This window comes from Carcharodon carcharias, chromosome 3 (genome assembly GCF_017639515.1).
Source record: "Carcharodon carcharias isolate sCarCar2 chromosome 3, sCarCar2.pri, whole genome shotgun sequence".
Classification (NCBI taxonomy): Eukaryota; Metazoa; Chordata; class Chondrichthyes; order Lamniformes; family Lamnidae; genus Carcharodon; species Carcharodon carcharias.
The window spans coordinates 66,812,002-66,835,561 of record NC_054469.1 but is presented as its reverse complement, the minus strand read 5'-3'; the positions used below and the strand labels follow the sequence as shown (position 1 = coordinate 66,835,561).

The 23,560-nt window shown below is 41.1% G+C and overlaps 1 protein-coding gene across 2 annotated transcripts; it reads left to right on the top strand.

Moving 5' to 3' along the window:
- Positions 1-8,357: 8,357 nt before the first annotated feature.
- On the top strand, positions 8,358-21,725 carry LOC121276454. 2 transcript variants are annotated; one of them, XM_041184878.1, is made up of 6 exons: positions 8,358-8,478; positions 8,905-9,013; positions 14,200-14,319; positions 20,266-20,344; positions 20,435-20,531; positions 21,505-21,725. In XM_041184878.1, exons 1-5 carry the CDS (start codon positions 8,387-8,389, stop codon positions 20,524-20,526), a joined length of 492 nt encoding a protein of 163 aa, XP_041040812.1. In that variant the 5' UTR covers positions 8,358-8,386; the 3' UTR covers positions 20,527-20,531; positions 21,505-21,725. The 2 variants fall into 2 exon arrangements, with proteins under 2 accessions (XP_041040812.1, XP_041040811.1); XM_041184877.1 differs by having other exon boundaries at positions 20,435-21,725.
- Positions 21,726-23,560: the final 1,835 nt, after the last annotated feature.

Below are 23,560 nucleotides of genomic sequence, written 5' to 3'. Positions count from 1 at the left end.
GGGAGTACACCATGGATCGGAAATAGAGGGCTCCCCGATCTCCCGGGTACCTGTCAGGTCTTATCTGGCATTCTCCCCAAGCAGCGCTAGACAGTCCCGATGAGGACAAAATGCTGGTGGGGGCAGGATGTGGCTGTAAATTGGGCACTTCAGTGCCTCAATTGGCTTCCCAATGAATGGTCATGCTGCTGATGTTCCGTAACTGACAATATGCCATGGTGGTGGGAAGACCTTGGACACTCATTTTTCTTTATTCATTCATGGGACATGGGCGTCGCTGGCTAGGCCAACATTTATTGCCCATCCCTAATTGCCCTTGAGAAGGCAGTGGTAAACTGCCTTCATGAGCTGTTGCAGTCCATGTTTTTGAGGTACACACATAGTGCTGTTCGGGATGGAGTTCCAGGATTTTGACCCAGCGACAATGAAGGAATGGCGATATAATTCTAGTCAGGCTTGGAGGGGAACTTGCAGGTGGTGGTGTTACCATGTGTTTTCTGCCCTTGTCCTTTTAATTGGTAGTGATCGTGGGTTTGGAAGGTGCTGTCTAAGGAGGCTTGTTGAGTTCCTGCAGTGCATCTTGTAGATGGTGCGCACTGCTGCTACTGTGCATCATTGGTGGGGAGAGTGAATGTTTGTGGATGGGGTGCCAATCAAGCAGGCTCCTTTATCCTGGATGATGTCAAACATTTTTGAGTGTTTTTTGAGGCTGCAGTCATCTAGGCAAGTGGAGAGTATTCCATCACACTCCTGACTTGTGCCTTCTAGATGGTGGACAGGCTTTGGGGAGTCAGGAGGTGAACTACTCAGTGCAGGATTCCTACCTTCTGACCTGCTCTTGTAGCCACAGTATTTATATGGATTGTCCATTTCAGCTTCTGGTCAATGATAACCTTCAGAATGTTGATAGTGGGGGATACTTGCCACTTGTCAATCAAAGCCTGGATATTGTCTTGGTCTTGCTGCATTTGGACATGGACTGCTTCAGTCTCAGAAGAGCCGCAGATGGTGCTGAACATTGTGCATTCATCAACGAACATCCCCTCATCTGAGCTTATGGTGGAAGAAAGGTCATTGATGAAGCAATTGAAGATGTTGGGCCTAGGACACTACCCTGAGGGACACCTGCAGTGGTGACCTGGAACTGATATGATTAACCTCCAACAACCACAACCATCTTCCTTTATGCTAGGTATGACTCCAACCAGCGGAGAGTTTTCCCCCTGATTCCCATTGGCTCCAGTTTTGCTGAGGCCCTTTGATGCCACACTCAGTCAAATGTGGCTTTGACGTCAAGGGCAGTCACTCTCACCTCACGTCTGGAATTCAGCTCTTATGTCCATGTTTGAACCAAGGCTCTAATGAGGTCAGGAGCTGCGTGGCCTTGGTGGAACCCCAAACTGAGAGTCAGTGAGCAGGTTATTGCTAAGCAAGTGCTGCTTGATTGCACTTTTGATGACCCTTTCCAACACTTTACTGATGACGAAGAGTAGACTGATGGGGCAGTAATTGGCTGGGTTGGATTTGTTCTGCTTTTTGTGTACACAACATACCTGGGTAATTTTTCACATTGCTGGGTAGATGCCAGTCTTAAGGCTGTACATTGCCTTCAGCCATTTTTTGATATCACGTGGAATAAATTGAATTGCCTGAAGATTCGCATCTGTGATGCTGGGGACCTCCAGAAGAGGGTGAGGTGGATCATCCATGCGACACTTCTGGCTGAAGATTATTGCGGATGCTTCAACCTTATCTTTTGCACTGATGTGCCGGGCTCCCCCATCGTTGAGAATGGGGATATTTGTGGAGCTTTCTCCTCCAGTGAGTTGTTTAATTGTCCACCACGATTCGCAGCTGGATGTGGCAGAACTGCATAGCTTAGATCTGATCTGTTGGCTGTGGAATTGCTTAGCTCTGTTTATCATTTGCTGCTTAGGCTGTTTGGCATGCGAGCAATCCGGTTGTAGCTTCACCAGGTTGGCACCTCATTTTTAGGTATGCCTAGTGATGCTCCTAGTATGCTGTCCTGCACTCTTCATGAACCAGGATTGATCCCCTGGCTTGGTGGTAGTGGTAGAACATGCTGGGCCATGAGATTACAGATTGTGGTGGAGTACAATTTTCTGCTGCTGCGGATGACCCACAGCACCTCATGGTTGCCCAATCTTGACCTGTTCGAAATCTATCCCATTTAGCACGGTGGTAAAGCCACACAACACAATGGAGGGTATCCTCAATGTGATGCCGGGACTTCATCTCCACAAGGACTGTATGGTGATCACTCCTATCGATACTGTCCTGGACAGATACATCTGCAACAGGCAGGTTTGTGAGGATGAGGTCAAGTATATTTTTTCCTCCTGTTGGTTCACTCATCTTCTATTGCAGACCCAGTCCAGCAGCTATATCCTTTAGGAATCGGACAGCTCAGTCACCAGTGGTGGTAGTGAACATTGAAGTCCCCCACCCAGAGTACATTCTGCACCCTTGTCACCAAGTGGTATTTAATACTGATTTGTCAGCTGAGGGGGATGGGTGGGGCGGGGGATGTGGGGGGTGCATGGTACATGGTAATCAGTAGGAGCTTTCCTTGCCCATGTTTGGGCTGATGCTATGTAGGGTCCAGAGTCAATGTTGAGAACTCCCAGGGCAACTCCCTCCCAACTGTATACCACTGTGCTGCCACCTCTTACCTGCTGGTGGGACAGGTCATACCCAGTGATGTCTAGTATATTGTAAGGTATGTTTCCTTGAGTATGACTATGTCAGGCTGTTGCTTGGCTAGCTAGTGAGATTTTGGCACTAGCCCCCAATGTTAGTAACGAGAACTTTGCAGGATTGACAGAGCTTTGTTGCTTCTGGTGCCGGGTGGTCCAACCGGTCCCATTCCTTTTGGACTTTTTAGTGGATTGATAGGCCATTTCAGAGGGCATTTAAGAGTCAACCACATTCCTGTAGGTCTTATGTAGGCCAGACCAGGTAAGACCAGCAGATTTCCCAAAGGGCATAAGTGAACCAGATGGGTTTTTATGACAATGGTTTCATGGTTATCATTAGAATTTTAATTCCAGATTTTTGTTGAATTCAAATTTTACTATTTTCTATGGTGGGATTTGAACCCAGGTCCCCAGAGGTTTACCCTGGATCTCTGGATTAGTAGTCCAGCAACAATACCACTCCCATCACCTCTCCCATCTGATGCCTTCCCCCTGCCATATTGCCAGTGCCAGCTCGTCACAATAGAGCTGGGAAAATTCAGCCCCTTGTCTTTTTACTGATCTAGGGAACAGAGCATGGCTAGTAGTTTGGTAGATAATGTCTTGTAAAGCACAGAAATTGCTGGAAAAATAATGTTGACTTCATTGTGTCATCATTATTATGATTTATGGAAAAGAGGTATGCCATGACTTCTGATTCTCCACAAATTGCTGATTGATTTGTATGACTCCAATGTTAGCCCCACCAAAACCAAAAAAATTATCATCTCACTGTGTATCTCTCCACTTTGTGTCATGAAAGTCTGGATTTGAGCTCTTATTATCAAGTAATCTTGCTGCAGTGGTAATTCATGTCACAAGGATCCTGACAATGACATTATTTATGATACTGACATGACACTTAGGAAACTAGAAAGGGAACAATAAAACTATGGAGTTTCACTTCTAAGGTAGTAAATTGTTCCTAGAAGTTTTTAAAATTTAAATATTTTCGAACCTTTCCTTTCTGTATTTTAAAAAACTTTTTTGCTTCTGTTTCATTCTCTCGAATTCACTCTATTTCTTTTTTACTGCTGGCGGTCTCTTTCTCTGTTCTTTTGTTTCATTGGTTAAAAACATATACCATTGGCCAAAACCTTCTTGAGGCCACAAATGTGTGTTGACGTTGTTGCGTTATTGGCCCAGAAAATTAATGGGGTGTACATGGCAGCTGCCATTAAAAAAAATCCAGCAATTTGTGATGTGTAAGATGTAAACGAATTGCAAGTTGCACCAATTGCTGGACAATTTGTGCCTTGCAAAAATTGGAACTGATAAACAACAGCCTCATGACTTTCAGTGAATTGCTGGATTTGTACTATAAATATGAATGAATCACATTGCAGACATATAGTGTTGCTAATTAATATCATAAGACCCCTACTAGTAATATGGTTTAAGATTCTGACATGAAACTCAAACTTGGAGTGCCAGAAATGGAATAGTTGAAACTGTGGAGTCTCACTCAGTTGGCACTAAATTATACTCAAGAGCTATAAAAATGATGAATTTATATTTTTTAAATCTTACTTTTCCTTTCTGTTTCTTTCTTTTTCACAAATTTGACTCTAATTCACCTTTGTCCTGGGTCCTATTCAAGTGTAACATAAACTTATTTCAGTGTTTTTTTAATTGCTGTGCTGACCAGAAATGCTGCTTATAATGATTTGCTTATCAGTACCCCTAAATCCCTCTGCTCTTCTACTCCAATCAGTTTCTTGTTTTCTAAGATGTAGGTAACATTTGTATTTTCCCTACCAAAGTGCATCGCCTCATATTTCTCTACTTTGAAGTTAGTTTGCCAATTAAATACCTAGTCTGCAAGTTTTCTAATACCGTCTAGTGTTATATTACGTTCTTCCTCAGCTATAGCCTTCAATTTGGTATCATATGCAAATTTCAATATTAAGTTACATGTTTCTAAGTCCAAATCTTTAATGTAAATTATAAGCATTGATCCTTGTAAAACACTACTTTCATTATTTCTATTCATTCATGGGATGTGGGTATAGCTGGCTAGGCCATCCCTAATTGCCCTTGAGAAGGTGGTGGTGAGCTGCCGTCTTGAACCGCTGCAGTCCAAGTGGTGTATGTACACTCACAGTGCTGATAGGGAGGGTGTTCCAGGATTTTGACTCAGTGACAGTGAAGGAATGGTGATATATTTCCAAGTCAGGATGGGATGTGGCTTGGAGGGAACTTCCAGGCTGTGGTGTTCCCATATGTCTGCCACCCTTGTCGTTCTAGATGGTAACAGGATGGAAGGTGCTGTCTAAGGAGCCTTGATGAGTTCCTGCAGTGTATCTTGTGGATGGTAGACACTGCTGCCATTGTGCGTCGGTGGTGGAGAGAGTGAATGCTGGTGGATGGGGTGCCAATGAAGTGGGCTGCTTTTCCCTGGATGGTGTCAAGCTTCTTGAGTGTGGCTGGAGCTACACTCAACCAGGCAAGTGGAAAGTCTTCCATCACACTCCTGATTTGAGCCTTGTCGATAGTGGACAGGCTTTGGGGAGTCAGGAGGTGAGTTAATTGCCGCAGGATTCTGAATCTCTGGCTTGCTTTTGTAGCCACGGTATTTATATGGCAAGTCCAGTTCAGTTTCTAGTCAACGGTAATCCCCAGGATGTTGATAGTGGGATATATAGCAATGGTAATGCCATTGAATGTTAAGGGTAATGATTAGAGTCTCTCTTGTTGGAGATGGTCATTGCCTGGCAATTGTGTGGCATGAATGTTACTTGCCACTTGTCAGCCCAGGCCTGGTTATTGTCCAGGTCTTGCTGCATTTGGACATGAGCTGCTTCAGTATCTGAGGAATTGCGAATGGTGCTGAACATTGTGCAATCATCAATGAACATCCCCGCTTCTGATCTTATGATGAAAGGATGGCCATTAATGAAGCAGCTGAAGGGTAGGATACTACCCTGAGGAGCTCCTGCAGTGATGTCCTGGAACTGAGATGATTAACCTCCAACCATCTTCTTTTGTGCTAGGTGTGACTGCAACCAGTGCAGAGTTTCCCCCTAATTCCCGTTGACTCCAGTTTTGCTAGGGGCCTTTATACCACACTCAGTCAAAAACTGCCTTGATGTCAAGGGCAGTCACTCTCACCTTACCTCTGGGGTTCAGCGCTTTTGTCCATGTTTGAATCAAGGTTGTAATGAGGTCAGGATCTGAGTGGCCCTGGCAGAACCCAAACTGAGCATCAGTGAGCAGGTTATTGCTAAGTGAGTGCCGCTTGATAGCACTGTTGACGTCCCTTCCATCTCCTTCCTAATGATCAAGAGTATATTGATGGGGCAGTAATTGGCCAGGTTGGATTTGTCCTGCTTTTTGTGGACATGACATACCTGGGCAATTTCAACATTGCTGGGTAGATACCTACTATGTTGTAGCTATACTGGAACAGCTTGGCTAAGGGCTCGGTAAGTTCTAGAGCACAAGTCTTCAGTACTATTATTGGAATATTGTTAGTGCCCATAGCCATTGTAGTATCCAGTGCCTTTGGTTGTTTCTTGATATCGCATGGAGTGAATCAAATTGGCTGATGACTGGCATCTGTGACGCTAGGAACATCCGGAGGAGGCCAAGAAGAGTTATCCACTTGGCACTTCTGGCTGCAGATTGTTGCAAATGCTCCAGCCTTATATTTTGCACTGATGTGCTGTGCTCCCCCATCATTGAGAGTGGGGATATTTGTGGAGCCTTCTCCTCCAGTGAGTTATTTAATTGTCCACCACCATTCACAGCTGGATGTGGCAGGACTGCGGAGCTTGGATCTGATCTGTTGGCTGTGGAATCACTTAGCTCAGTCTATCGCTTGCTGCTTATGCTGTTTGTTATGCAAATAGTCCCGTGTTGTAGCTTCACCAGGTTGATACCTTATTTTTAGGTATGCCTGGTGCTGCGCCTGGCCTGGCATGCCCTCTTGCACTCTTAATTAAACCACATATGATCCCCTGGCTTGGTGGTAATGGTAGAGTGGGGTATATGCCAGGCCATGAGGTTACAGATTGATGTTGAGTACAATTCAGCTGCTGCTGCAGATGGTCCACAGTGCCTCATGGATGCCCAATCTATATCCTCATGGATACCCACTGTATCCTCAGTGTGAAGATGGGGTTTCATCTCCACAAGGACTCTGGTGTGGTCACTCCTATGATATTGTCATGGACACATGCATCTGCAGCAGGCAGGTTAGTGAGGATGAGTTCAAGTATGTTCTTCCCTCACCACCTGCTGCTGCTCGTCGAGTCTAGCAGCTATGTTCTTTAGGACTTGCCCAGTTCAGTCTGCTGTGGTGCTTCTGAGCCACTCTTGGTAATGGTCAATGTTAATCACCAAGACTACCCCACCCTGAGTACCTTCCATGTCCTTACCACCCTCAGTGCTTTCCCCAAGTGGTGTTCAACATTGAGGAGCACTGATTCATCAGCTAAGAGTGGGGAGGGTGGGGGGACCGGTGGTGTTGGGGTGAAGATTGTGGTAATTGGCAAGAGGTTTCCTTGTCCATGTTTGACCTGATGCTATAAGACTTCATGGTGTCCAGGGTCGATGTTGAGGACTCCCAGGGCAACTCCCTCCCGACTGTATACCACTGTGCTGCCACCTCTACTGTGTCTGTCATGCCGGTGGTATAGAACATACCCAGGGATGGTGATGATGGTGTCTGGTACGTTGTCTATAAGGTATGTTTCTGTGAATATGACTACATCAGGCTGTCTGTGAGACAGCTCTCCCACCTTTGGCACAAGCCCCCAGATATTAGTAAGGGGCACTTTGCCGGGTTAACAGATGAAGATGAAAGCAAAATACAACGGATTCTGGAAAACTGAAACAAAACAAAAAAATACAGACTTGTAATGTTTACTCTGTTTCCCTCTCAAGAGCATTACCTTTGTTCAGAGAACATTTAAGAGTCAACCACATTGCTGTGGAGTCACATGTAAGCCAGGCCAGCTAAGAATGACAGATTTCTTTCCCTAAAGGACATTAGTGAACCAGATGGGTTTTTATAACAATTGGCAATGGTTTCAGTTCCATGACATCATTGCAGGAGTTCCTCAGGGTAGTGTCCTACACTTCAGCTGCTTCATTAATGGCCATCCTTCCATCATCATCATCATGGTCATCCTCAGACTTTTAATTCCAATTGAACTCAAATTGCACCATCTGCCGCGGTGGGTCCTTTAAACTTTGTCCTTGGTTTTACAGCTGACCTGAATTAGGGGCTGTGCCTGATTTATCCCAATTTTGTTGATTTGGTTTTCATTTAAAAGATTATCTGCCGCGGTGGGCTTCGAAGCCAGAGCATTACCCTGGGTCTCTAAATTTCTAGTCAGTGACAATACCACTCTACACCCTTTCTTCAGAAACAAGCGAACACTATCCTACATCTACACCTAGATCTTTTTTTTTGCATCTTGGCCCCCTTGATGAGAGATTCAGTTTTTAACACTGGCGGAAATTTTCCTCCTGAGCGGCTCCAAAGTCCCCGTGATCCGCGCGCGGCTTCGGGAGGGGGCGGTGTTTCCATGGAGACAAGTAAGGCGTCACCTGTGATTGGGCGATGGGGGAAGTGCATGACTGTCAGCGCTGAGTCGGGCAGGTTTGCGTGTGTTTTCGGGGCGATGTTGCATTGCTTCAGAGTTGGGCTGTTGGTGCTCGGTGCATTGACATGTACCGCGGCTGGACCTTTGCATGCTCAGTGTTCGGTGGAATGGTAGGTTTGCCGCGATTGAGTGTCGCCAGTGGATGTACCATTTGTGTGTAGTCAGGCCGCTGCGAGTTGTGCCGTCATTTGATCTGTGTGATAGGGAAGTGAAACTCTCCGTGGCAGCGCACTCGCAGTCTTAGGACCCACTTTCCAGCCGACCCTAACGTTATACTTCACTTGTTGAGTTACAGTCCACGGCCCTTATACCCCATGTTTAGGGGAAGGTGGGCCGTGTTTATCGGCATGCTGCAAGGTCATAGTTTGGACTGTACCCTTTCTCCTGTGTTTGTTCATCTAATAGTTACGACTCTCAACGGTTTCTTAATTGTGTAAAATGTGTTCATGCGTTTATATAAGTTCTAGGCTTGTGCATCACTTCCGACAACTTAAAGCATTGATTACTTATTTTCATCCGATATGTTTATTCTGTAGGACATTTGGAATTCCTTGTAATAGTGTGTATCTCGAATTAGTGACCCAAATTAAAGAATGGAAGACTGCTGATAATTGTGTTAATGGGGGAGAGAAGTGTTTGTACGCTGTAAGTACCAAAGTACAGTAAGTACGTGTTATGCTTCCATGTAGTCAACCATGACTTCTGCCCAGTTTTTAGGTTTTTCTTGGAATAATTCTATCCATCTCTTCTGATTGGGAATATGATACTAGCTACTGCTATACAACTTAGATTTACACAACAGCCTTGCTTAACAGAACATTGAGAAGATGGGGTGAGTGAAAGCATAAGTTAGATTTTGAAAATTGAACCGTGAAGTAGTAGTGGGAAAAAGATTTAGGGAGGCAATTCCAGACGATATCTGCTCCTGATTGTTATCCAGTGGCCCCTACTGGAAATATTTTCATTCTGCATTTTTGCAATAATCAAATTTTTAAAAAATTAAATGGACTGTAATTTGTGGCCACTGGCAAAGTGACAGCGATTGCTGCTGATCTTAAATTGCATTAAGAGGTCAAACAATCTCTGATGAGAACTTTAACTCTTTTGATGTGTTACAATCCACTGCACAATGTGCATTTTCTCAAATGTCAAGTTGAAATGAGGTGATCAATCTCTAGACAGCTCATCATATTAAATAATTTACACACAACAAACCTGGAAATGGAAAGCACAAATAATCAATACACATTAAAAAAATTACTGAATGAAATAAAGATAAGGACATATACAAGCAGGAATATTATGAATAAACTTAATGTTTTTTAATTGTTAATCTGACTTTTAAAAATATGATTAATTATAGTGGAGAAATTTAACAACATTTCATCATTTTTCAGGGCCAGATTTGTTATTCAGCAGAAGTTGTTACGCAGATTGCCATCAAAAGCCCAGTTGCACCTAATTGAATAAGGCATAACTTTTTAATGGGGTTTCTATCAGTGATATTAGTGTTAAAGGGGAAGCTTTGCTGCATCAATTGACTTCAGTGATTGCTGGCTCAGTGCAATGTTCCACAGTGCAGTTGTAGCAGAACAATGAAATGACAGCCTGCAGCTTCAGATGTCCACTTTACTGTATAGCTGCATTAAACATTAAAGTTGTGGTCGGATTTAGAAGGCTATTGATGATGAGCACTGACAGCTCGCTGTCAAAAATTGCAGAAGTTTGAAGCTAATGTCTTGTATCTCATGTTGCAGAAGGAAGATTAGTCTTAAGGAGAATTTGAACAAACAGTACCCCTTTCGGAAGTTATGCCTTAAGCAGATGCACCATTAATAAAAATTGCTTAATGAATTTGGATAAGTTCATGGGCAGAATTTTCCCCCCATTTGGAGGGGGGGGGGGAAGTGTGGGGGATGTTTAAGAGCAGGCTTGCTGCCATTTTATGTGGTCAGGCCAATTAAGGCCTGCCCAGAGTGACATCCGCACGTATTTGTAAGGATAACATAGGTTACAAAAGCTATCTTATACTTTCATGTTCACAGTAAGTACTTAGTTCATGTACCGATAGGCACCCTGTGGTCAGGCACACCACACTCTGAAACCAAGTGACAGATACCACCCCAACTAGATGTATGGATCTTTCATTGACTCCCCCACTCACCCCAGACGTTTGTCACACCGTGAGCCAACCAGTCTCACTGAATTCCGTCTTTCACTCGAGGGCTTCCAATCTCCACTCTCGAAGACCTCTCTTTAGAATCTTCTCCCAAACTGTCGCTTTTTCTCCAACGTCTTCCACAAGGGGTCACCTCCAAGGTTTCGAACTCTCCTTTCAATGTGCCTCTTCCCTGGGTCACCACATGTATTCAAGTTGTCTTTCATGCACTCTCTTTAACCGACTCAACTGTCAACAGTAGCACTGCTTCACATGCCCATAGCAAAGATTCACAGACCTTCAGCCAAATCTTTGGACCTTCTTGCCTCTTGCAAGCTGTTTTTGCTTTAAATTTGCTTTCTGTAGCTTGAAGCTTTAAACTTGAAGCTTGGAGCCTTTCTCTGCCCCTCATTCTTAACTTCACTTATCAGGACCTTTTCCAGGTTCCTGTCCTCCTTTTAACTGGAAGCTGTTCTTGGACTTTCCCCTCCTCTGCTCCCCTGGATTTTGGGGTTTTTCTTTCGGTTGGGTCTTGCTATCTGTCTCTCCTAGGCTGCTGCTGCTTCACAGCTATCTTCAAACCAGCTGAGCCCCAACAGCTTCCAAAGCAAACTACTGTTTCTTTTCTTTGTTTATGTCTGTGGGAAGGACCTGCCTCTTTGGGCCCCCTGTTCGTCGGCAATAGTGCAATTCTTCTACCCTTGTTTTTAACTTAGCTTCAGCAGTCATAAGAAACCTCATTTGAAATGCAGACACCTTTTTTTTTAAAAGTGAAACTAAAACTCCATTTGACCTTTCTTAACACAGATACAGAAATACAAATCAAACTTAAACTTTAAAGTTAAAACTCAATCCTAACACTCAAAAAAAAAATACAAACATAACTTACTTAAACTATCTCTCTTTCCTAACAACTTTTTTTACATATGGATAAGGAGCAGGAGTAGGCCATTTGGTCCCTCGAGACTGCGCTGCCATTTAATATAATGGCTGATCTGATAGTAACCTGAAATCTGCATCCTACCTATCACTTCCTTGCTTACCAAGAATCTGTCCACCTCTGCCTTAAAAATATTCAAAGAGTCTGCTTCCACTGCCTTCTCAGGAAGAGAGTTCCAAAGACTCAAGACCTTCTGAGAGAAATAATTTCATCCCATCTCCGTTTTAAATGGGCGACCCCTTATTTTTAAAAAGCAACCTCTAGTTCTAGATTCTCCCACAAGAGGAAACATCCTCTCCACATCAAGACTCCTCAGGATCTTATATTTTTGAATCAAGTCGCCTCTGACTCTCCTGACCTGCAGCAGATACAAGCCTAGCCTGTCCAACTTTTCTTCATAAGACAACCTGCCCATTCCAGTTATTAGTCTGCTAAACCTTGATTTAACTGCTTCCAACACATTTACATCCTTCCTTAAGTAAGGTGACCAATAATGTACACAGTACTCCAGATGAGGTCTTACTAGTGCCCTGCACAACTGAAGCATAACCTCCCTACTTTTGCATTCAGTTCCCCTCACAATAAGTGATAACATTCTATAAGCTTTCCTAATTACTTGCTGTACCTACATTCTAGCCTTTTGCGATTCATGCACTTAAGACACCCAGATCCCTCTACATCTCAGAGCTCTGCAATCTCTCACCATTTATATAATGTCTCTTTTATTCTCCCTGCCAAAATGGACAATTTCACATTTTCTCTCACTATACTCCACTTGCCAGATAAATGGCACAGTTTTAACTTTGGGCAGACATTGCTCACTGTCGTTGAGATGGCTGTTTGTGAAACCTGACGGTTGTAAAAAATGTAACAACATTGTTTTTTCTTTGGGGTATGTAGTGAATGTCTCATATTCCAGTGCTTGGATGAACTGTCTTTGTGGTAATTCACATGCACTTGTGTGTTTATTAAGTAGCCAACATTTGTTCAATATAGTTTATCACTTTTTAGGTGTGCTTTGCCAGAAAAAGTTAATTTGCTTGAGTGAAAATAGAATGCAGTAATGACATGAACTTTGCAGCTATACATAAACTATCTACTGGCACTTAACATACACATGTGGTTTTTATATATTTTTTTCAAATTTCCTTGGATTTTGGCTTAGTTCTGTGGCTTTTGGTATGACTGGTAAATTCCTCGTACTTTGTCTTAAGTAGCCATTCTTCATGTGAGCCTATATAATGAGCGTCAGCAAATTGCATCACAGCCAAACCCAATCCTGCCCTTACCCCCTCTATTCATGCTAGTGGTTGGCATGAACTGAGGATTGGACCCAGGATTGTCTCGTCTCCCAGTGCTAATAAAAAAATAAACTAGGAAAAAATAGCACAATAGAAATGACTTAATGCAGCAGTTTTTCATGTGTATGAAAATAAAGGTATGATTTGTTCCACTCATGACAAACTTGTTTTCTCTAAACACTCCCCTTCCCCGTGCATCCCTTAGGGTAGGATGTGAGGCCATGCACTCTACGAATGTACAAATTAGAAGTAGGAGCCTTGAGCCTACTTAGTCATTCAATAAGATCATGGCTTATCTGATTGTGGCCTCAACTCTACTTTCATTCCTACCCCTATACCTTAGATTATTGATTGACAGGGGAGTCAGTCTAACTCTGCCTTAAAAATATTCATTGACCTTGCCTCCACTGTTCTCTGGGGAACCTCGCTTCCAAGTGGCCATTATTCTTAATATGTCACTTTAGACAATGGTTTTGACAGCTGTAGCTGCCCTGCTCCTGGCATCATGAGCACCAACATAGCAGCCAACATGGGTTGCATTTGAAACAAGAATCCTGCCTTAATTTTCCTGTACCTAGCCCAGGAGGATCTGAAAGATGTGTGACACCAAATTGGCCTCAACAATACTGAAAACGGGCATCAGTGATATCATTGCCATATGTACTGTTGCCTATTTTTGATAAATTAGGTTGGCCTGACCCTGTTCTGCTCAGGTTTTCCAGGTATGAGTGTGCCTGAGCAATCAAAAAGGTAGAGAGTTTTATTTTTAATGTTGATTGGGGACTAGAAGGAAATGATGTGTTCCTCCCAGCTCTGCTTTGCTCTACTCCAAAGCACCACTGTTGACCTGTCATCTCCCCTTTTTCAGGTCAGCTCAAGAGACCTTGCTGAGACCATCACAGAGTGGTCCTGACACATCTGAGACAACTCTTCTAATATCAATTGGAAACAAGAAAAGCTGGTATAGAAAATATCAGTAGGGTGATCTCTCTCTCTCCAATCATTCAATCCATTTGAAATTTGACTATTTTATTGTTGTTTTAGTCAGTGTTCCTTTGTGCATCTTCTCTCATGCTTTGTAACCATTAATTGCTTGGAATGTGTTATTACATTAAGGATGCTATGTAAATTCAAGTTATTGTTATGAGTACTTATAGGGTTTTTTAAGAGCTCATTTAAATATTCCACAGAAAATACAAGGATACTTCAAATATCTCTAAGAAAGAAAATCATGATTGTCTTCTGTAGTTAGCTGTAAGATTAAATTATGTACAGAATATTTTTTCTGTAGGCACTGACTGCTGATGAAAAGTCATCAACCTTGAAATGCCAACTTCATTTCTTCACAGGTATTGCCAGATGTGCTGAGTATTTTCAGTGTTTTCTGTTTTTATTAGCTACCAATTTGAATTAATTTTGCCCCCTCTCATAGCTGAAGTCTGCAAATGAACATTATATTGTTGCTGAGCACACCACTCCAGTGCACAAGTACGTCGAAAACCTTGCATTCAAACTGGCTTCCTCCTTGGACAGGAGATCCTGCCATGTCTCTGTAAGTAATATAATTATATTTCTATACAGAGCTCCACCTATTAATGGCTAATAACATGTGAGCTCCTTATACAGGATTTTTTAAAGTCTATATTTTGTCTGAATTGTCCAAATAACATCTTTAATTTTTTTGACAGTCAGCTTGGTAATTAAATTATTTGAATTTGAAATATTGTATTCAATAAGCCCCTAGAGGATTGTGGATGTTATATCTATGATCTTCTATGGGCCACCAACTATCTTGTCAACAGTACTTTCTGCATTGAAAAAAGAAGTTAGATTAAGCAATAAAATTTATGTTTTAAAGCTGGGGAGGGAGAAGAAAAAAATGGTGAAATTTAAATGATCAAGTTTAATGTCAATTAAACTATGCTGACATTTCAATGGTTGTATTACTGTAATAATGTTTGGTTCAGTGACCCATAGCACTAATTGAAAAAATACAAAATGGGGAGATGGTCATGTTCCTACAACTATTGGCAGCCTGAGGATTAAGATGACAGTTTACTCATACCTTTACTGGAGAGACTCAATCTCTCTACTACTTTCCTCTTTTAAGACACTCCTTAAAACCTACCTCTGACCAAGTTTATGGTCATCTGCTCTATTACCTCCTTGTGTGGTTTGGTGTCAAAGTCTATTTGACACCTTCCTTTGACGGGTCCTGGAACGTTTTATTACATTAAGGACACTGTATACAATACAAGTTGTTTTTGCTAGCTCCCCAAGAAATATCTCAATTATTGTCTTATATAAAGTGATTTGGATCTTGGCACAAGAGAAATTATATTGCAGTTTGCAGGTGCAAACGGGCACGGGAGAGAGTGAGGAAGTAACCAGAAAAAGGTGGATAGGTGAGCAAATTGGGCAGATAAGTGGTAGTTACAATCCAATCTCAATTTGTACATTTTGAGCAAACAGTGAAAGGAAGTACTCCCAGATGACAGGTTTCTTAGCCAAGGAGCTGACCAGCAAGATCCAGAAGTATAGATACCTATATCTTTAAAGATGTGAGCCCACATATAAGGCTATAGAGGTTAAATTAGATTCTGCATTTTATACACCCCCATTATGATGTGATAGGTGATGTGTGCCAGGTGGACCAAATCCACAAGGAAAGCTTGGCTACACTATTTCAATGGTTTTGCATTTTGTATTTATTATGAGAAGGTTTGTACACTGAATTTGGAAGTAATACTAACATCTTTAGAGATTTTAAAAACTGAATTAAAACGTTTATTAATAAAAGAAGATTTCAAGCACATACATAAGATCAGAGTTATTTAATCCTATAACAAATCCCCAAATTCCTAATTAACCTTATTGCCAAATAAACACCCCCTTTTAAGGCAACAGTCCAAAATAGATTTTAAATTTAAATAACAAGCCAGCAAGTTTACCACAGCACCCACTCGACAGTGGAATTCCAATGGCTTTCTTCCACTTTTGGTTTCTGGACATAGCAGACTTCTGCTAAAGTGGCTGGAGGCTTCCCCAAGGCTGTTTTACATGGTCCTCGTAGATCTTACATGGCCCCATAGCATTGCCTTCCATTCTCTTTTTATATATGTTTCACTCTCTTTAATCTGTAATGCCCATTGTTCTATATGTCTTTGGAAATTTACTTTTGCCATAATATAAAACATGTTGCCAATTTGGTCAGTACCTTTGGGAAAAATAAAAACACTGTTGACCTTGTTTTTCTTGTTAGTTGTAAACATCCTATCATTCCTTTAAAAACCCAAACAACTCTTTGCTAAAAATGCAAATTTTCTTCACACCTTATATGCTAAGACTTCATCCATGTTTACTCATTAGCATTTCAAATACCTTTTACCCCTAACTTATTTTGATAATTTCAAGCTTGCAGTCTATCTGACTCTAATTCAATTAAATCAGCTACAGACAACCATCCACACACACCCATAAACTTACTTTACAAACCACAATAATATAATGAAAAAATATGCTAGTTTCATGACAACACTAAGGACACTGAATATTAACTTTAAAATGTTGATTAGACCACAGTTGCAGTTTTGTGTGGGGTTTGGGACACCACACCATAGAGTCATGGAAAGGGCACAACTAAGGATCAGTAGAATGGTACTAGGGTTCAGAGGTTAGTTTAAAAAAATCTTGAAAATTGGTCTATTTCTATAATAGTGGTTAGAGAGTATCAACAGTGTTTCAAAATTCAAAAAGATTGATGAGGCAAATAGTGAAAGGTCTTTTTAAACTAGTTGATGAATTGGTAACTAGAGGACTTGATCTTAGGACGATGAAGGGGGAAGTTAGAAATAGTTTTGTAGTTATTATAATACTTTATCACAGATGGATATTAAAGATAGAAATATACCAATTCAAAACTGTATTAGGGAAGCATTTAAAAAAAAAATCCAAAGAACAACATTTCCAGTTAGAACTAGCTCAGGCATGCAGAACAATTTCCTGTGCTGTAATGTTTCAAATTCCATGAAGAACAGCTTTCTTGAATAAAAACTGGGCTTATTGAAGAGTGGAATTTGATTTAGAAATTTGATTAAAAAAAAAATTGTTGGCCAACACAAGCTAACAAAATCCTGAGTTGGACTTCCGCTCCCTTTAGTCGTTAAAGAACCATATGGGTGAGCACTGACATGTGGGTCAGGAAGTTCTCAGGTTCAATTCTTGGTCTCTGCTGAATTAGTTGAGTACTTGCTTGGCCTAGAGAAGGATACAGTCAAGCTTGTCTCCTGCTCCTGATCATACTGCAGTTTGAAAATGCTGTTGCAAAAATTGGGCTCAGCTATGAGGTGCTGTGCGCATCAAAAGCTTACACACATTCCCTGTCTGTCTGGGCTTGTAAATATAAGATACTAATAGCTAAGCTCCGTGGCACCTCTCTGACCCATCGGCTAACCAGCTATCCATTTCCTTGCTTGGTTCAAGCTGTTTATCCAATTATGGACAGAGAATCTAGCGTTGACTTCTTTTCCAGCTATAATTTGTCACCTCAGAGGTCACCTAAGGTTCCATCAATTGCTGAATTACCTGGAAATACTCAGCAGGTCCGGCAGCATTGGCGGAGAAGAAAAGAGTTGACGTTTCGAGTCCTCATGACCCTTCAACAGAACTAGGTGAATCCTAGGGATTCACTTAGTTCTGTTGAAGGGTCATGAGGACTCGAAACGTCAACTCTTTTCTTCTCTGCCAATGCTGCCAGACCTGCTGAGTATTTCCAGGTAATTCTGTTTTTGTTTTGGATTTCCAGCATCGCAGTTTTTTTGTTTTTATCCATCAATTGCTTGCTGCTTTTCCTTATCGTCATGATGCGCGTCGGCAAAATCATCCGAAGAAGATCGGGTCAGCTTCCATGTTTCACCAAGTGCTGTTGATCCGCTACTTTTCTGTAAGACATTTCAAACATTCTGTTTCAGATGAATCAAAATTTTCTCCAACTAAACATTGGGAAGGCAAAAGCTGTCAGCTCTTGCCATGTATGCTTTGTCCTGTTGGACCCTGATCAGTGTTTCTGACCCTTTTATCATCTCCAGCACAAAGACTTTCACCTCTGACACATTGCCTTCACCTTGAAAACTGCTCATTCATTGCTGAAATGCTCATCTACCCCTTTGACTGCCGCAGACTCGACTATTCCAGTGCTTGCCTGGACAATTTTCTATCCCTGTCTCTTCTGTGAACTTCAGGTCATGCAAACCTTTGTCCTGTCTTGTACCATATAGAGTGCAGCAGCCTAGCGTTCGTGAGTTCAAATTCTTTCATGTTAAGTTGCAAAATTGAATTCAGTAAATGGTAATTTGTAGGCCAGTTCCAGAAAATATCATTTAAAAGTTGAAAAAGAGACATGCTGTTGAAGCTTTTTGTCTTGCATTGATCAGGACAGATGCAAGAATGTCCAATTTCAAAGGGAACAATTTATACTGCATGAGAAAATTTGAGCAACAAGTGAAGCTAGCCATTTCATACTGCTTCTATGCAGTGGCAACCTGTGTTGTGTTTTCCACTAATAGAATGCTGCCATCAAACCAAAAAGATGTTCTGCCTACCACGCAAATGTAATGTGGTGTATGAATTTCGGAGCTGGTGTGGTGTCAGGTACATAGGCCAAACATCCTGGTGACTGGAGGATCATATCAAACAGCATGTCCCTTCAGCTCTTTGCCATAGGTAGAGCACTGACCATACTCAACCAACCCGTATTTGCAAAACTCAGAACGCAATGTCTAACTTCAGATGTGATTCCATGATTGGGCAGCATTTGTTGAACAATCCCGAGTGTGCTAAGAATTACGTAGACAACCAATTTAAGATCATCATTTGGGCTCACTTATGCTTGCTAGAAGCTACATATATTCATATGCAGGGACCTGTCCTCTACAGGCAGAAGGAATATGTCCAGACATTGCACCTTTTTTTTTGAATAAACAATGAGTTCAGGGTACATTCACCATGGCAACTTCTCGACTAATCAAAGCTGACTTGACAACCAATCACTGCCCTTTTCTGATGCAATATAAATTGTTTTTCCCTTTGAAATTTACATTCTTGCATTTGTTGTGATGAGTGCAAGGTGAAAAGCTTCAATAGCACAACTCTTTCCAGCAATACACAAGTTCTGTACTACCAAGTGACCACTTAAAAGTTGGGCTACTATGAAAATCCAATTGTTTAATTAATGTCCTTCTGGGAAGGAAACTATGCCAAGTTCAGTCTATACATGACTCCTGTCCCATGTTAGTGCTTATCTCTTAATGTCCTCAGATTATATGGGATAGGCAATAAATACTGCCTTGCTAGCCTTGCCTGCATCCCAAGAACATGTTTTCACTGGTCTCCAAAACTTCATGTTTAAATTTTTTGCCCTCATGTTTAAATTTTTTGCCCTCATGTTTAAATTCCTCCATGGTTAGCTCTTCCTAGCTTTGTAACCTCCTGCATTAAATTTTGACATTACTTCCTTTAAAAATTACTTCCTTTTAAAAATACTTCCTTTTAAAAAGTGGTAGTGGATGAAATTTAAAATAATTTGCTTTTGGATGTGAGGAAAACAGATATTTAATCAAATGTAGGGAATTTATAAAACTGCTCCACATGAGTGGAATGGTGACTGAAATATGAAAGAAGAAAACCAGATTGCAAAATGGACTTAGAGAATGAGTTCCCAATAACCCTTCCAGAACTGAATATCCTTTTCCTCACCCAGGGTATAGTGTTATTGTGTTCTTGGTTTTGGTGCAAAGGCAAATTCATTTGCAATTTAATTTAAAAAAAAAACCTGGCTCTGGATGTCAATGGCACTTCATTTACTGCCCATCGTTAATTGCCCCGAGATGGTTGAACTGCCCCCTTCTGAGGTTTAATATAGGTGAATAGTTTGCTAGATCACTTCAGAGGACACTTACACATCAACCTAGCTGACTTTTGTCTCTAGGCGCTTATAGATCAGACAGTGAGTACAATAGTTTTCATTCCCTAAAGACCAAGTGAATCAATTTGTTATTTATGACATTTCAACAGCTTTATGGCCTCTTTAGCAGATGCAAACTTTTTGTTTTGGACAAAAGTAAATTCAAACTGCAATGGTGGGATTTGATGTCGCATTCTGTGAATTACTAGGCAAGTAGCCATTAGGCACTCTTTTAATTAATAACTGTATTGCTCAGAGTTAAAGCTCTTGTCCTAAACTGTTTCTAATTACATAAAATCAATTAAAATTTGTAGTTCTATGTCCTGCAGTCTAATCTGATAGAAAAGATAGGCAATTAACCTGATTCAAAATTTCTGCTAAAATGCATGTAAATCAGTCAGAGGTGTCCTCGATGTAGTGGCTTGCCTGCAAATTATTCTTACTGCAGTGTTGTAGATAACAGCATTGCAGCAGTTTTTGATTTTTTAAAACTGTTTTATTTTTACTAATACAGCTCAGTACACATTCTTGTTGCAGGGATTCTCTGTTTCTGAACGGTGGTATGCAGTCTTAGACTTTGGTACAAATTATTGCAACTTACACAACCTCATCGAAGGTAAGAAATGAAAATAGCCATTAATAAAAAAGCTTCTGTAGTTTAAAAAGTGAGTTTTTTTCCCTCACTTTATTCTGTTTTGTTTTCCAGGTAGTGGCTTAGACAAAGTTTCTGGCTACAGTGAATCAACAAACAACTTTAAATGCACTCAATATTCATCAGCTAATTGTACAATTTACTAAATGAGGTGTGCTTCAGTAATTCATTAAGAATAATCAGAAATCTGCATAATGCTTAGTAACTCCGGGATGCCAATTTTATACCCTTCTTGTTTAGGGAAAACAGACTTTGAAATTGTTGTCTTTTCGGTATTATAACCACTCCTTCTTTAGCAATAAGATTAACAAAGCTCTATGAGGGATTGAATAAAGAAATCAAGTGCTTGGCACCATGTTCAGTAGTGCCAGGGAGCAGCTAGAACTCCATTTAATGACTGGGTCCCTTGTAATTCAAGTTTCAGCTTCTTGTCACTGTATAGAAAAATAGGTAATTTGAACCACAGAAACAAGCCACTTTGCCCAAATGGCCAATGTAGATATTTAAACTCCACATGAGCCCATTTCCAAAGCTGAAATCTAGATCTGAATTTTAAGTTTTACTTGAGGACTGTTAATAATTTTGGGAATTCTATCTGCCTTTAGAAATATTACTGCTCAGTAATGTGTTCTGGTATTTTTATGAATTAAAGTAGTATCGTATTGTATTCTACTTTGTTGGGTCATCTTGGATCCAGTGAAATCATCTTAAAAATCTTTATAACTGAAACATATGCCTACTGTGAAACTCAAAAGGTATTAATAGGAGTTATTGTGACAATGTGGTGGAGGATTCTAACACAGCTGAATGTGCTGTGTATGCTGTCCAGTGATGGGTAAATGAGCAAAAGGAATAATGCAGCAAAAAATAAAGAAGTTATGAAGATATCAGGAATGTAACATGGTCCTCACGCTGATTCTGGTTGCAACATGTATAAAAATGTTCAATTTCTCAGCTTTGATATCCCCTAACCTCAATGAACTCAAACATTTACACCTTATTTTCTAATCTGTAGGCTGCTTTAAAATCCATTTGAACATAGTGGTACAGTTATAATTATACAATAGCCTTTTGAAAAACCAGTTGGTTTGACTCTAATTTTTCCATTTGATAATTGTACACAGGTGGATCACAATCTCACAGTGCAGAAGAGGCCCTTTGGTCCATCGAGTCTGCACCGACATGTAAGAAACACCTGACCTAACTACCTAATCCTATTTGCCAGCGCTTGGCGCGTCATAACTTTTAAGGCCAAATGCTCATCCAGGTGGTACTTAAAGGATGTGAGGCAACCTGCCTCCACTACCCTCCCAGGCAGTGCATTCCAGACCGTCACCACCTTCTGGGTAAAAAAGGTTTTTCCTCACATCCCCCCCCCTAAACCTCCTGCCCCTCTCCTTGAACTTTTGTCCCCTTGTGACTAACCCTTCAACTAAGGGGAACATAAGGGGATCCTTTGCTATTTAAATTTTTTTTTTCCCTTTAGAACTAATTCCTTAATTGTCACTTTATTAAATTGATGCAACTCATATAGCTGGGTCTGTGTTTACAATGAGCATAAATCTGACAGTGAACCACATCATGTCTTTCACATGCCTGACATTTGTAATCTTTATGTAGTTTTTAAGACAGTCTGTAGAAAGAAAAGGAACTGAGATTGTGCTTGCTATTTATAAAATTGTATATACAGTCCCAAGGATGGCATTCAGAAAATTTATTTTCTAAGTGTGCTACACAAGAGTAATCTTGAGTGCAATGGAACAAAAGACTGCTGCATTGATATTATCCTGCGATTTACCTGTCGGACTAATTAGTGATTCTGAATCTTGTCCAAAGCATCAAGTCAAATTGTTGCCTCTACTGTTCTTGTTATGTTGAAATATTTGGTTTTGATTTATTGGTGCCCAGTTAGGTTCTCAAATAATCTTTTGTAGTACAATTAGAAAACCTTGCGAAGTTCCTTCTTAATGTTACATGGATTGAATTGAATTGGCTGGATCTTCCTGTTGTTGAGGATGAAGACCTGTACAGGAGGCCCCCAAGAATCAATCACTTAATACCTTGGGCTGAAGACACTTTTTAAAATAAATAAATAAATACACCCAGCCTTGCTGCTTCTTGTATCAGACTGCATCCTGGTTGGGAATAGGGATGTTTGGGCAATCTCCAGTTTGCCTGGTTGATCACGACCAGACTTTTCCACTGGCAATAACAGAGCTACAAAGCTCTGCTCTGATTCACTAATCATATGATTGCTTAACCCCCTCTTATAGCCTGTTGTTTTTGGTGTTTAGCATGCTGGTAGACTGATGTAGTTTCATTGGAATTTTATCTCATGGTAATGTATGTCTATGGCTGGTCCTCACATGTTTTGAATCAGAATTGATCTCTTGGTTTAATGGCAATCAGATTGAAGGATGTGATGGGTCATGAGGTTACAGGTTGTGATTGTATAGTTATTCTGCTGATAGCCCATAGTGCCTCAAGGATGCCCAGATTTAGGCTGCCGGACTTTTCTTTACTGCCTACTAAGTGGGACAGACTAATGTCACGCTGCACAATTCATAGGTTGCAGTGAGACATCTTCATAAAGACTGTGCTGGTTAATCCTCTGACGCCATTGTGGGCTGGTTAATCCTCTGACGCCATTGTGGGCTGGTTAATCCTCTGACGCCATTGTGGGCTGGTTAATCCTCTGACGCCATTGTGGGCTGGTTAATCCTCTGACGCCATTGTGGGCTGATGTCTCTACAACAGCTGGTGGGAAAGATGTCATGTGGGTTAACCTTGTCCCCCGGTTTCTTGCCACTTGTCTTTCGTCCAGTTCATAGGTCAAGTCCTGAAAGGATAGAGCTGCTCAATCAGTATTGAACTAACCTAGCCACTCTTGGAGCATCTTGGAATACCCACTTACAGTACATTTCTGCACCCTCGTTCCCTCCGCTTCTTCCAAGTATGAACTTCCAAAGTATGAACTTACTGATACATCAGATGAAAGTGGTGGTGGTGTGGTGGGGAATGGTAATCAACGGGAGGTTTCCTTGTTTGTGCAAAATTAAGTTTCCGAAACACTCTGAACATAGAAAATAAAGAATCTTTTTATTAGAATGAACTAATAAAGTATCTAGTTTTGTGTTCTTTTTCCAATGTAAGATTGCAATTACTGAGGTTGTACAAATG

Coding starts and splice junctions, on each gene's coding strand:
- LOC121276454 (XM_041184878.1), top strand. CDS start 8,387: ATGTTGCATTGCTTCAGAGTTGGGCTGTTGGTGCTCGGTGCATTGACA. Junction 8,479..8,904: donor GCTCAGTGTTCGGTGGAATG/GTAGGTTTGCCG, acceptor TTTATTCTGTAG/GACATTTGGAATTCCTTGTA. Junction 14,320..20,265: donor GGAGATCCTGCCATGTCTCT/GTAAGTAATATA, acceptor TTCTTGTTGCAG/GGATTCTCTGTTTCTGAACG.